We start from the raw sequence: 15,350 nt of genomic DNA, 5'->3' as shown, positions 1-15,350 counted from the left end.
CTAAAAAGATCATCACGCTTTGTGGTTTGATTTTGTGTTGAAATTCATATTAGTATCGACCGACAGCTTTGTTCTCTTGATATTATTTCATAACATCCCGTAACCATCTAATCAAAATCAAAATCCATATTTCAGATCAAAGTCTTATTTTTTTTTACCAAATATCATCACCATTATCAAACATAGCACAAATGCAAAAAAATATATTAGTGGTTAGTACGACGCTGGCACTTTAATACTATCTCTGCATGCTCAAATCTCCATCTGTGCTTAATCCTGTATTACATAATACAAGTGGACACACACAGACACACACAAACAAACACACACTTTTCACAGCAAAGTAATGCCAAATTAATTTCACTGCAGTTGAAACGATTTCCCTTGCTTTGTAAACAGACTGCACATGTGCTTTATAAAGATGCACATATATTGTAGAATTACAAATGTTCACATACTGCAGCTTTATTAGAGCATCTTTCTATTTGTCTCAAAGATCATCCAGCATCATGAATCGTGCTTTAATGTCGACTCTTTCCTTTACAGAGAGTTTTCAACATTTCACCTTTTGAACTTTTTGAGTGATGAATGTCAAATTAAATTCATTTTTTATACTCAAAATTAAGGCGGCACATTCAACTTCTCTCAGAAATCAGAATTGAATCAATGCTTATCATTCTGATCACTCACCCTCCCGAGGTTTGTCTGTCTGAAACGGCGTGTCGACAGCATTCAGAGCGCTTGCAGAGTTTCCCAGTAAATCTGGCAAAGATGACGACACGGACACTACTGATGGCTTCCTTCTCCACTTCATTACTGGAGGAAAATCTTCTGCTACTGGATAAACCTCAGGAACGGGAAACTCATCCTGCGCCAGCACAAACACACACTTAACACACATACTGCGGCATTCTTCACACTATTTATAGCTGTGCTAATACAATTATATGCCCATTTTCACTTACACCTTACAGTTTCTCATAACTTTACAGCATAATGTATTTACTCATATATCATTGGAGTCTTTAGGACCTGACTGCATAAAAAATGTGATAAATCAATAATAATTTTTCTGTTCTCTTTGTAAAACTTGCACTTTAATACAATGCAACATATAAATATATTTGAATTGAATCATCAAAGTAAATCTTAACAGAACGTGCGGTTTAATTGCACCACGAGTGCATCCGGGATGGATTAACATGGAAAACAGAATAAAAAGTTCACATGGGAATGATGTTGAAAAACAAACCCACCAGTGATATGGAGCTCGGCTCTTCCATATACTGTTTAAAACTCAGGATTTTCTTACCATTGACCTGTAGGACATTAGCATAACAATGTAGAAACTCAATATTTAGCATCCATTGATCACTGATGTATTAAGTAATAAAGGGGTCTCACCTGTAGATGTGTGCAAATTCGTCTCAACACATCATAGACACTGTCTCTGGACAGTAGAGATACAAACACATACTGGAAAAAGAAAAAAAAACATATTAAACATTATAGAGGACAACTCACAAATATTATATTACAGGATCATTACATGAGAAGGAGTGCAATGTGCTAAGTCACTTCTGCTGGTACAGTTTAATATTATACAAAATTAAATATAAATTAGAGATAAAACGGTACGAACATTTCACATCACAGTAGTGATCAAAAAATATTTTTTTACTTATGTTAAGCGCTTTGAGAAATGAGTTTTAAAGGCGCTATACAAAATAAAGATATTACTAAAATCACCACAATTATTAATATCATAAAAATCACATAAATAACATTACATTAATCATGGCATGTTTGGGGTCGTGAGATAAATGTTCATCTAGTTTAGATGAAACACAAGTGAGTAAATCAGATTTTATATAAACACGGGACAAATCAGCAAGTCATCTGTCTGCGTTTGTTGTGAGAAATTTGGTGTACTTTATGACCCAGGAGTAAGCAGAACGGTGTGCATGACCTGCGCTCACAGCAATCGTGGAAGAAACAAAAAGAGTATCACATCAGATCACATCGTTTAATGGAAAATCCATTAAAAAAAGGATATATCTAAAGAAATATGTAAACATTTGTCAGTACAACTAGATTTCCCTAATTGTGATTTTTTTATGATTATAATTGATTATAATTGATATAATTTATGATTATAATTGATGCACTCACTGCAAAAAATAATTTTTAAGAACAAAATTCTTAGTATTTTTGTCTTGTTTTCAGTAAAAATTAAGATGCTTTTTCTTGATGAGCAAAACGACCCGAGAAAATAAGTCTAGTTTTTAGACCAAAAATATCAAATTTAAGTGATTTTGTGCATAAAACAAGCAAAAAAAAATCTGCCAATGGGGTAAGCAAATTTTTCTTGAATTTTTCTTGAATTTAGTGTTTAAGAAAAAATTTCAATATTTGTTTGCTTACCCCATTGGCAGATTTTTTTGCTTGTTTTCGGCACAAAATCACTTAAATTTGATATTTTTGGTCTAAAAACTAGACTTATTTTCTTGGGTCGTTTTGCTCATCAAGAAAAAGCATATTTTTACTGAAAACAAGACAAAAATACTATGAATTTTTTTCTTGAAAATCATTTTTGCAGTGCTGTCATCACAAACATATGGGAGCAGACTTGAATTAATGTGTGTCGTCTCACGTCATTACTTAAAATGGTTGATGATGGAAAGGGGTTTCGAGCTGTGACACTGGCACGGTTAAACAGTAATTTGAAAATGACACAGTCATCAATTTCAAATCAATATTTATAGTGTAGTGTAGTAGCAGTGTAATAAGCTGGATAATGTGCAGGCAGCAGGTTGTAATCCCTACATTTTTACAAAAAACTCACTTATTAACAAACAGGATGTGACTTTTACATATTTATTTGTATTGGAAAGAGTTTAAGTCACTTTCTATATCTGTTTTTTATTGGTAATGCTAGAATAAGAAAAAACCCCGAATATCTTTCATCAAAACGTTTATAAATACAGGGAGAAGGACAGTGTGTGGATTTCATCTGTATTATTTGATATACGGGGAAAATAAGTATTTGACACATCAGCATTTTTATCAGTAAGGGGATTTCTAAGTGGGCTATTGACACAGATTTTCCACCAGATGTAGCCATCAAGCCAAATATTGAATTTTTACAAAGAAATCAAAACATTTAAGTATGCAAGTTGAGTAATAATAAATAAAGTGAAATGACACAGGGAACAAGTATTGAACACATGAAGAGAACAAGGTGCAAAATGGCAAAGAAATCCAGGAGATCACCTCAAATCTGTCAGTATTGAGAAAGAAACCTGCCCCCTATCAGTACTAATTGATGTTAGCTGCTTTAGTGCTAATTGATGGTATATAAAGGCTTCTCATTACTCAGGAGGCACGCAGGAAAGACTTCATAATGGGTAAAAGCAAATAACTCTCTCAAGATCTTTATAATCTTATCGTTGAAAAGCATTTTGATGGGAGTGGTTATAGACGCATTTCCAGAATGCTGAATGTTCCTGTGAGCACTGTGGGGGCCATTATCTGGAAATGGAAAGAGCATCACTTCACCATAAACCAGCCACGATCAGGTGCTCCATGTAAGATCCCTGTCCGAGGAGTACAAAGTATAATCAGGAGAGCCAAGAACCACTCGGGGTAGAATTTCAGGAAGACCTTGCATCAGCAGGTACTGTTGTTAAAAAAAAACTATAAGCAATGCACTGAACCGCCATGGATGGCATACATGCACGCTCACCACGCAAGACCCCATTGCTGAACAAAAAGTATGTTGAGGCTCGGTTAAAGTTTGCGAAAGACCATTTAGAGAAGCCTGTGGATTATTAGGAGACTATAGTAAGGTCAGATGAAAGCAAAATTGAACTTTTCGGCAGTCATTCTACACACCATGTTTAGAGAAGAAATGGCACTGCCCACCACCCCAAGAACACCATACCAACAGTTAAGTTTGGGGTGAAAGCATCATGGTTTGGGGCTGCTTTTCAGTACTGGCGGACTTCATATTACTGAAGGCAGGATGAATGGAGAAATGTACACTCTGGACATTCTGGATAAAAATCTGCTGCCATCTACCAGAAAGCTGAAAATGAAAAGAGGGTGGACATTTCAGCAAGACGATGATCCCAAACAAAAGGCAAAGGAAACAATGAAGTGGTTTCAAAGAAAGAAAATCCAGTTGCTTGAATGGCCCAGTGAGAGAATGAAGATGAAAAGTTCATAAAAGAGGCCCAAGGAACCTTCAAGATTTATAGACCATTTGTGTAGAAGAATGAGCCAGAATCACTCCTGAGCAATGCAGATGACTGGTCTCTCCATACAAGAGGCGTCTAGAAGCTGTAAACACCAACAAAGGCTTTTCTACAAAGTATTAAAGGAACAGTATGTAGGATTGTGGCCAAAACTGGTATTGCAATCACAAAACTCGTGGCTAAAACTGGTACTGCAATCTCACAACTGGTGGACAATCAGGGATGGGCAGTATTTCAAATACATGTATTTAAAATACGTATTTGAAATACAAAATAGTATTTTGTATTTTGTATTTTAAAGCCTTTGAAAAAAATGAAATGTAATTTGTATTTAAATACATTTAAGATGAGTATTTTTGTATTTTTAAAATACTCAAAATACTTTGAGCCAGTGAACCAGTCAGGGTGCTGTTTTCATGCATCAACTAGTTCAGACCAGACAACAGAGTTCAGGTAAGCAAATATATCTGTGCATCTTTTAGTGGGCAATAATTGAAATGTTAGCAAAGGCGATTGAATTATTGGGTGTGATGTGATTTGTGTTATAACTGTCGCAAAAGGAAATTCAAATTCACACTTGCACGTTGGCAGGCAGTTGCACGCTACAGTTGCACTTGCACATTGCACGACTGAGACAGAGTGTGGAACGCTGACAAATTGGCCTACACTTTTGACTTAAAGGAAAACCACAATTTTTTTTTATATTTTACTATGTTCTTACCTAAACTTAGACAAATTAATACATAACTTTTTTTTTCAATGCATGGAGAAAGAGCCCATAGTTTGCAGCATTTCGACCTCAGCGCGCAGCAACATCTTCACATGAGTAATGATGTTACTGCGCCAGAGGTTGAAGTGCTGCAAACTAAGTGCTCTTCTGCCATACAATATAGTTCTCATTTTTTATTCACTTAAAAATCACGTTTTATTTTGTGCCACCATATTTACTTGTGTAACTATGTAACAGTCTTTAAATAGGGAAAACATGGAAGTGTTTGGTGGCTTCTAAATTCATCCCTGTTTGGATCCTAAGGAATAAATGGGACTAGGCTAAATGCTAACACATTCATGACATGCTGTGCAAAGATTAAGTGCACATACAGTATTGAAAAAAGATAGGTATGTATTAATTCATCAGGTAAGAACATAGTAAAATATTGAAAAACTGTGTTAACCTAAAAGGCTTTTATGCTTGACGTGCTTTCCATTGTATAATTCTGTGAAATGACAGAGGGCGACTCGTGAGTAATTGTTCTCAGAACAACCATCAAAAAGCAGCAATGAGAGGAATTAGTTTGCCGAATAATTTGTCTCGTGAGACGTTTGTAAATGCATGGATTTCTTAACATATAAACTGATTAGTGGGTCATTTTGACGACACATGAAAAAGTTTTTATGATGTTTTTATAAAACATCACTTTACTTGAAGGGGTGTTCATAAGGCTGACATGACACATTCATAATCATAACATGACACGTGTCATGAATATGAAGGAGATTTTATGGATGTTTATGACAACTGTCATTAAGTGTCATTTGTTCAATTATGTCATTTTTATTGCAAAGATGACATTGTTTATGATGTCTTTGTTATGACAACTTGACATTAAAGCAACACTATGTAGTTTTTTTACCTTTAAATAATGTCTCTAAAATTATTTCAGTGATAGAAAAACTTTTATCTGGACAAATTGTACTGTTGCTGCAACCTGAGCAGCCTCCTAGCTGCTACAAGCACACTCTGAAAGTGGCGGTGGAGGGTAGGAAACACAGCCCCGCCTCTCCCCCTGCCTGCAGAAGAGTGTCTGATACCAGGTACCACTGTTGCGCTTTTCAACCACATGGGGGAGCTGTAAGTCATTTTTACATGTAAACTACATAGTGTTGCTTTAACCCATACATCATAACTTGCCATGACAACTTGACATTAACCAAGACAACATAACTGACCACTTTTTACCAGTGATACAAATATAATTTGTCATTAAAATGTCATTAAGTGTTAATACTCTGTTAAATAGTTTTTATAACAGCATCATGAATATTCTTCAGTTTATAATGTTTATTTGACCGAGTATTAATAATATTTGACATAGTATTAACACTTAATGCCATTTAAATCATGGTTTAATGTAATGTTAACCCACAAAGCTAGGTAGTTTCTTAAGTTTGATAATTATTGTTTCTAATTTATAAGTTGTGTTGTATTGGTTTATGTGTCAAGTTGTCATAACAAAGATATCTCAAACAATGTCATCTTTGCATTAAAAATTACATAATTGAGTAAATGACACTTAATGGCAGTTGTCATAAATGTGCTTAAAATCTTCTTCATGTTCATGACACATGTCATGTTATGATTATGAATGTGTCATGTCAGCCTTATGCACACCCCTTCAAGTAAAGTGTTACCAAGTTTTTTTTCTAGTTTTTTATTTTTTACAGGGCAGGGGAAAGCAAGAGGTACGTAAAATAAAATGAAAGTTTCTAAGCAGTTGCACACATCTAAATGCTTTTTGGCATTCAGAAATAGACCTAGATAGATTTCAGCCTAATAGGGATACTTGCACAGAATCACCAATTTCACATGTATTTTGTGTATTTTCAAAATGCAAAATACTGTATTTGTATTTAAATACATTTTTCCTCACAGTATTTTGTATTTGTATTTAAATACATTTTTCGACACAGTATTTTGTATTTGTATTTGAAATACATTTCCATGTATTTATGCCCATCTCTGTGGACAATACACAACATGACAACATAAACATCAGTTGAGGGCTGCAACTACACTTTTTAAATGACAATATCCTGGCCAGACCACTGTTGCCAGTGATGTAAGTATTTGAAATGAAAATGATTTCTTAATGTCTAGTGACATATCAGGGCCATTTTATGATTAATTGATATAAATTTCTTACATACTGTTCCTTTAAATAAAGTGTGTTCAATACTTATTCCCTGTGTCATTTCACTTTATTTATTATCACTCAACTTGTATACTTAAATGTTCTGATTTCTTTGTATGAATTCAAAGTCAATAGCCCACTTAGAAATCTCCTAACTGATAAAAATGCAGATGTATCAAATACTTATTTTTTCCCGCTATATATATATATATATATATTGATCCTGCACCTAAGATGATGTGGATGTGCATACCCTGACAATTTTTAGTAAAAAAATTAAACAACGCTGAAATAAGATCTGTTAAGAAAGTGATCTACACTTAGGATGGCATTAAGGTGAGTAAATTATGGGCTAATTTTTATTTTTGGGTGAACTATTCCCTCAAGAGTATTAGAAGAGATTGCAATATATCGTGATATCAAAAGTCTGCACTCATGGAAGCATTTGACCCTTAAATGAAACAACGTATTTCCATTGACTCTCCCTGACCTATGTAAGACCTATAAACTTCTCCGAGGGAAACAATATACAGCATATTGCCATTCTACTAAATAATTCAACACAGCGTTACCTCTCTGACAGGAGCCAGTAAAGATATAAAACAATGACAGGTGTGAGAAATGCTGATTCAAGACTAAGACACATGCTGTGACCTCAGTGACAGTGTTGCATTTATTTGCATTGATTCTGCAGCGTCTGCTGTATTTTAATCTGGCTGACTGTGACCTGCAGTCCATTGGAGACAAACCTTCTGACCGCTGTCTGTGGTGATAGCCAAACCATTGGGAACCAGACCGGCTGTTTTATGTTTCTTCACTATTCGCACTGACGCTACAGGAACCGCCACCTGAGACGCAAGAGAAAGTGAGGCAGAAGAAAGAGAAAATTCTTTGTTTTAAAGATTTCTTGTACAATCTCTATGACAAACAAACCTGATACAATTAAAAGATTAGTAAATTTTCAAAAAAAAAAGAAATCCATGTCATCCAAAATGGTGGTGTGTTTCTTTGTTCAGTCGAGAAGAAATTATGTTTTTTGAGGAAAACATTCCAGGATTTTTCTCATTTTAATGGACTTTAATGGACCCCAACAATTAACAGTTTTAATGCAGTTTAAAATTGCAGTTTCAAAAGAATTTAAACGATCCCAAACGAGGCATAAGGGTCTTATCTAGAGAAACGATTGTCATTTTTGACAAGAAAAATAAATGTACTTTTAAACCACAACTTTTCGTCAAGGTCCGGAGTTTCGCAATCGTCCTCTGTGACCTCTTGACGTCATGACGTATTGCGTGGGGTCAGCTGCCGCATCACGACCGGATCTTGACGAGAAGTTGTGCTTTAAAAGTGTATATTTGTTATTTTTATTGTCAAAAATGACAATTGTTTCGCTAGATAAGACACTTATGCCTCGTTTGGGATTGTTTATAGTCCTTTGAAACTCTGTTGAAAAAAACTGTTAAGTGTTGAGTTAAGTATTAAATGTTGGGCTCTATTAAAGTCCATTAAAATGAGAAAAATCCTGCAATGTTTTCCTCAAAAAACATAATTTCTTCTCGACTGAACAAAGAAAGACATCAACATTTTGGATGAAATGGTGGTGAGTAAATTATCTGGATTTTTCTTATAAGAAAATGGACTAATCCTTTAAGCAAAACATGGTCAGGACAAAATGTATAAATCATTTTTGGTCACATTTTATTTAATCAGTTTTACTGGAATTCCACTGTATTAAGAATTTTTTGGGTATAATATGCCACAGTTTACTTTATTTTGCTATCCCCATGACTATAGTGTCCTGCACCTCACTGGTAAAAAAAATATTAAAATTATATCTGGTCTCTGAATTATTTTTTGTTTGACTGTATGTAAGAATATGTGTTATAATCAGCCATTAGATGTCCATATGTCTAATCTAAAAATGCTGGGTTATTTTCAATCCAGTGTTGGGCCAAAAAGGGAAAACCCAACCCTTTGGGTTGCAATTTAACCTATCCTGGATTTTTTCAACCAAAATGCTGGGTTATTTTAAAAGGGACATTTACAAGACTTTTTTTAACCCCCAGGGGTCCAAAAACGCGGGGACGCGTTTTGACGTGTTTTCTCCTTATCATAGCAGAATCAACTTAAAATACTCCATCATTAATAATCAAACACTTACGTGTTTGACATCATTTGAAACTCTGAAGGGTCCTCTTAAATTAGTGTACATTCACAATAACAACAGATATTTGTGTTTTTGTCAAATAAAGAAAATTAACAGGGTGCTCATTCAGACATTTCTGTCTCCGCCAGCTGTCTCTCAAATCACGTTACAAAAATTAGTTGAAACTCCGCGAATACTCGTCACACAAACATAATACACATATCCAAAGAAAGCCTGAAATGTCTACTTTTAAACAAGCTAATTATTATCAAAAACAAATATTTCCTGTTTATATAATCTGCATTGAAGTAAAGAGAGTACCGTTTTTCCTAGCTGAGCTCATTATCTCTAATGAGGTCACGCCCACACGCTGTTGACATGGTAATGAAGACACGAGCTGTTCAAACCAGCAAAGCGTAATGTTTGATAAGATTTAAAGACTTTAGCGTATGTTTGGATTATAAACTTTATACACACACGTGAGGAATATCTTCATTTATGTCTGGACATTGAGGAAGAGAAGCGTTTATCTTTAACGTTACCTAAGAAGAAGAACAATGGAAGGCGCAATGGAGGCGGATATATTCCTGAAGAAACTGTAAGTCATTTGTCTTCATTTATATTTGCTATCATGTAATATGTTATGGCTTGTGCAGTTCAGCCTACATACGCAACCTCAACAGACTGCACGCCTCGGATTGAAAAACGTTCGCATTGTTTACAAACGAGTAACTTACGCGTGATCACGTAATGGCGGATTTCATTGTTTGCTGTACAGTGTTAGACACAGTTATTCACTTTCGTGTCCTTCATGGCAACTTTGAGTAATGCTGCACTGCTGTGTCTTTTAAGTGTGTGCTGTAAGATTCCATGTTTACATGCTTATTTACAAACGAGTACGCGTGATCACGTAATGGCGGATTTCATTGTTACATGCTGTACAGTAGACACTTTCGTATCCTTCATGGCAACTTTGAGTAATGCTGCACTGGGGGGGGGGGGGTCTGCTGTAATATGATATTGTTTACATGCAACGCATTCCATACATTGCGTTTTACACGCGACACCGTTTTATTATGAGCTCCGCGTTGTTTACACGGAGACTCGCCTTTTTTTTTTTAATTATAAATTTACCTTGGCCAGTCTACCTAGGTGTGTGAAAGACACTAATCACGTGGCCAAATGGTGGCGCAGCGTTAGTGCGTTAGGCCGCCACGTGGTAGACCCAGGTTCGAAACCCGCCTAGGCCAATTTTTTTTTATACAGTATATTGAGTTTAGGCGACCACCGTTACAAGTGCTATCATTTACCCATCAGGTATGTATGTAAGGGTATTTCTGTGGACAATTTATGCTAACAGCTGTTCATAACTCTCTTACAGGTCTGCATCCCTCTCATCAGTAAACTATGAAGTGGAAAAACATATTCACACTCTTTGGACATAAAGTTGTATGGTAACATGAGCCACATGAAGTTTACAGCTCTGTTTTTTATCAGATTCTTATACAAGTTTTTGAATAGGGTCCTACTGACCTTCATTTCTATTTTGATTATATTGTTAACTTCTTAATAAACCTCAAACAAACATGTTCATTTGTCCTCACATTCTTTACTGTAGTTCCCTCCTCCCTCATTATGCAGCTCATTATGCGAGCCTTTGTTTGCTAGCTGTCAATCAATCCTTCTCGCATACGGCCCCTCTAAACAAAAAGTGTCTTACAATTTCTAAATAAATATACTGGTTTATGTGAATGAGTAGGCAGGATGATTTTCACATCATTTTAAAGAAAAAACTCTAGACTACTAGATTCTGTTTAGGAAAGTCTTGTTAAAACATGTTTAGTATGGGTTTTGTGGACTTATATCAGTGACTCAAAATTTTAGCTTTTTAAAAAACCACGCATAAACCTTTTTCTCTCAAAAATACAAACATGTACATACATGTAGCTCATATAATATTTTAGCCCAGTTTGTGCTGAACACAGTGGTATGAGACACTTGCCATTTATTATGTTTTAAAGCAACTGAAAAAAGACCAAATGTAAGAGCATGTCAGAACCTCTGACAGTGTCCCAAAATGGTCGGACCCCAGAGGGTTAAGATGTAAAATAAATCTTTGGTGTCCCCAGAGTGCGTTTGTGAAGTTTTAGCTCAAAATATAGCTAATAACAATAATAATATAGATCATTTATTATAACATTTATTAAAATGCCACAATTTTTTGGTGTGTCCTTTAAAAGGCAAATGAGCTGATGAAATGCAAACATTGAGTGTGTTTACATGCACAGTCTTACGCCGATTATGCTTAATAAACTGATAACACATGGAGTCATGTAAACGCGTAAAACGGTTTTCTTTAATCGGGGAAAGGCCATGAACGGCGTAAGCAAAAACCGATCGGCACAGGTTTTTTCTCATTACCCCGATGAGTTTTTTGCTCATTACCCCGATTTCACGTGGCATGTAAACACCTTAAACGGCTTTCTCACGGTTTTGTCCATGTGAGCAAGTCTACGCGTGTGAAAGATAAACTTCAGACGCGGAAGTAAGCGCAAAGTAACGCATTAAAGACTCGACTAAAGCAATTGGCAGAGAAACTGCCAAAATAAAAACTGATGTTATATTTACAGGTTCTGGAGACGCGAAAAGAGATAAAACAATATAGCTTAAGACAGATATGCTGTCGGTTTTTTGATCGACTATTATGTACCTGCGAGAAACCTGACAAATCTCCAAGTCCCATGGAAACGCAGTTGTTTGCATAGCCGGTTACTGGTTTGCATGTAAACGCATGAAACAGTTTTTATAATAAGCAGATTTGTGATAGTTATCCGCTTATTCTGTGCATGTAAACATACTCATTGATCACATAATGGTGGTTTGTTGAAATTGAAACTCAATTGTGATGTCAATTATTTTCGCTCTCTCTGCAGTAAATGGCAGTGCCGTGGTTGGATAGTGCAGATTAAAGGGACACTTCACCCATTTGCATTAAGCTTTGTATAGTTAGAACCCCAGTCATGTTTTTGAATAGTCGTGCATCATTTCCTCAGTTACCGCTGAGACAGGAGAAATACAGATTTCAGTGTTGCACTTCCTTCTTTCAATGATGTAAAATCATCATTTTGCATCATTGAAAGCAGGAAGTCCAATATCTTTGTTGAGACTACAAACACCCCTTTTCTCGGTCAAATAGGCATTAAGTTCGAAATGTATGTTACATTTCTACTACAAATATGACGCACTTTCAATAAAGATTAATGTTTCTATGGGTGAAATGCTCCTTTAAGGGGTGGCATTATTATAATAAGATCCCCTTATGACATCACAAGGGGAGCCAAATTTTAATGATCTATTTTTCACATGTTACTGGGTTGTGCTTGTTTACATTTTCTATGTTGATAGAAGCACTGGGGATCCAATTATATCACTTAAACGTGGAAAAAGTCCGATTTTCATTATATGTCCTCTTTAACCAATTATTGTGTTAAATATAAACATTTCCTGTCTGGGTTTGTTCCTATTATGAGACAATGCCCAGCATTTATTGTTAAGTTTGACGTGGGAAAATGTGATTTCTTGATAGCTTAACAATAAACTTTTCAAATTTTTTGATGAGTAGTTTTGCTCTCGAGGGTCTTATCAAGCTTGGGTTTCATGCTTACCTTGATGTCTTTACCAAACAGGTTGGCGTAAAAACACAGCCAGTTTCTGGAGATGTAAAGTCGTCCCTGCAGCAGGATATCACGCAGCAGAGCGCATGAATACACTAAAAGAGGGATCACAAGATCATTCGCATGTCACGCAAGTTGATACCACTGAAGGAGAGTTCAAGAACAGACGAGAATGTGCTGAACTAGTGTGTGTACTTCAATACAACAGTCGGATAGATCGCAACATTATCAAATATCAATCATTATATCACCAAACTATAAATAAACAAACCCACTTCTGCAAGAGATTAAACTAACAGTCAATGTAATTCATTAAAAAATAAATACACAAGGTCGGTTTACAATGAAACAAAAGCACTGCGATGCAGCCAAGCGTCACGTAAGAGACTGCAGCATGCATGGCTCATACCTTTCATCAGGATCTCTTCTTTAGGAACGCTCTGGAAAAGCTTGTGGTACTGCGCATTGTACTTGCTGACGGTCTGAGAAGGATCAGAGGAAAGAGAGATCAGCTGTTTTGCGCAGCTCTTCTGCAGTCGGGCTCTGTCTCGTAAGGGATTCGAGCTTTGCACCAAGCTCAGCATGCTGACGCCACAGCAGCGCAGCAGGCACACCCCGAGCCTGCAGATACCCCTGATACTGTCCCGGGACTGAAGAAACACGCTAAACGATCGTCCTCTTCCTGTGAGCTCATACAGCCTCTCTTCTTACTTTACAAAAGTCTCTCTCTCTCTCTCTCTCTCGCTTGCTCGCTCACCCTTTCCACTGCCCCGTCACAGACACACGAAGCAGCCAGAAACACCCACTGCACAACAACTTCTCTTATTCACTCTTCCTGCAGAGCTTTTCAAAACACAGCAGCGCACAACAGATCATTAAGATAATGTTCATAATGGGCTGAACCTGTCAATGACGCTGAATATTTTATCATTCATGTACAGCTGCACTGCCGCAATGCTAGATTTATTTGTGACCTTTTATCAATGACAGCTTTTGTGCCTTTATTCTTAAAGGGTAACGTTAACTTAATAATAGATGGCATTCAAACAGCTGAAAACAGCCAACACAGTATATATACAGGGTGCAATTTGATGGGGGGACGAGGGGATTATCCCCCCATCTGGTCTTTATATCCCTGCCTCTGATGAATTATTTGTATCCTCGGTGGGGACAAAATGTATCCCCCCGTGATTAGTGGTCATCAAACCGCCTAAAATAAATTGGTGAATGCGCGTATGGTGTGTACGCCCCATTAGAGCGTCCGACTCTCATAAAGGATCGGAGAGGTTCGAATCTTGCTCAGGGCATGTGCGAAGTAAGACTGGTTACATATACATACATACATATATATACACACATATATATATCTGAAGAGTTTCGTTGCAAAACGAGATAACCACCGTTTTTTTAATTGTTCAGAAATCTCGTTTTTAGGTTGTGCATTCCAATTAATTTCAATGCAACTGCAGTTGGTTTGTTTTGATTTAAACCTTCATAACTTTAGCACCATAAAACAAAATAATAACATGATAACATAATATTAAACATGTTTTGACAAAAATGATAAAAAATGGATTTATCTCGTTTTGCAACGAAACTCTTCATATATATATATATATATATATATATATATATATATATATATATATATATATATATATATATATATATATATATATATATATATATATATATATATATATATATACCTGCAGTACATGCAATGTTGTATTAAAGTGTTGTATTAAAGCTGCGGTCGGCAACTCCGGAGGATTGGGATGATTTCAAATGTTTACAAATTTCATGCCCCTCCCCCACTACCACCGAGCAACCTCCCTTCGAACTCATCCTCATCAGTGCGTGTGCACCAGTATTTTTGTGAATGCATACTTAGCAAGCATACTTCGATTACTTACATAACACTCAGAAATACAACCAATGGTTGATAAAGCACAATTACCTGTCGAGAAGAAATGTGGCAAGCTCTGCATACAGCTTGAACCCTTTAAAATCTCGTAGATTTCTCCATATTTCAAATGCCGGTGTGATATTGACACTAGTTTTATTAGGGGCACAGTCGCTTTCTATCTTTCTTTCCTTCTTTTCATTGGTTGTTTTCCTAGCTCTGGTTGTTAACCGAGGAATCTGAAGTTTGCAAGGGGAAGGGGGAATATGTGGCGCGTGCAGAAACTGTGATTGACAGGCAGATTTTACACAGCCCTGCATTGATTGGACCAAATGAACCGGAAGCGGTGGATTTTTGCAAAACAATAACAGGCTCTTTCATAAACAGTCTAATTTATGTTGTTCTATCAGAGCATAGTGTTGGTTTCAGTGAATATGATTAAAAATATGATCAAAA

General features: G+C 36.1%; 1 protein-coding gene across 2 annotated transcripts in view; it reads right to left on the bottom strand.

Moving 5' to 3' along the window:
- The window catches only part of gramd2aa (GRAM domain containing 2Aa), a 44,825-nt gene that overhangs the window by 12,851 nt on the left and 16,624 nt on the right, over positions 1-15,350 (bottom strand). For both annotated transcript variants that reach the window (XM_055214813.2, XM_055214832.2), the window contains exons 4-9: positions 13,398-13,470; positions 12,980-13,083; positions 7,918-8,016; positions 1,405-1,476; positions 1,257-1,319; positions 691-868 (exon numbers count right to left, since the gene is read on the bottom strand). In XM_055214813.2, coding sequence (XP_055070788.2) covers positions 691-868; positions 1,257-1,319; positions 1,405-1,476; positions 7,918-8,016; positions 12,980-13,083; positions 13,398-13,470 — 589 coding nt within the window. The remainder of the gene's footprint in view (positions 1-690; positions 869-1,256; positions 1,320-1,404; positions 1,477-7,917; positions 8,017-12,979; positions 13,084-13,397; positions 13,471-15,350) is intronic.

The sequence above is a fragment of the Misgurnus anguillicaudatus genome, chromosome 21, assembly GCF_027580225.2.
Source record: "Misgurnus anguillicaudatus chromosome 21, ASM2758022v2, whole genome shotgun sequence".
NCBI lineage: Eukaryota > Metazoa > Chordata > Actinopteri > Cypriniformes > Cobitidae > Misgurnus > Misgurnus anguillicaudatus.
This window is presented reverse-complemented; position numbering and strand designations above follow the sequence as displayed.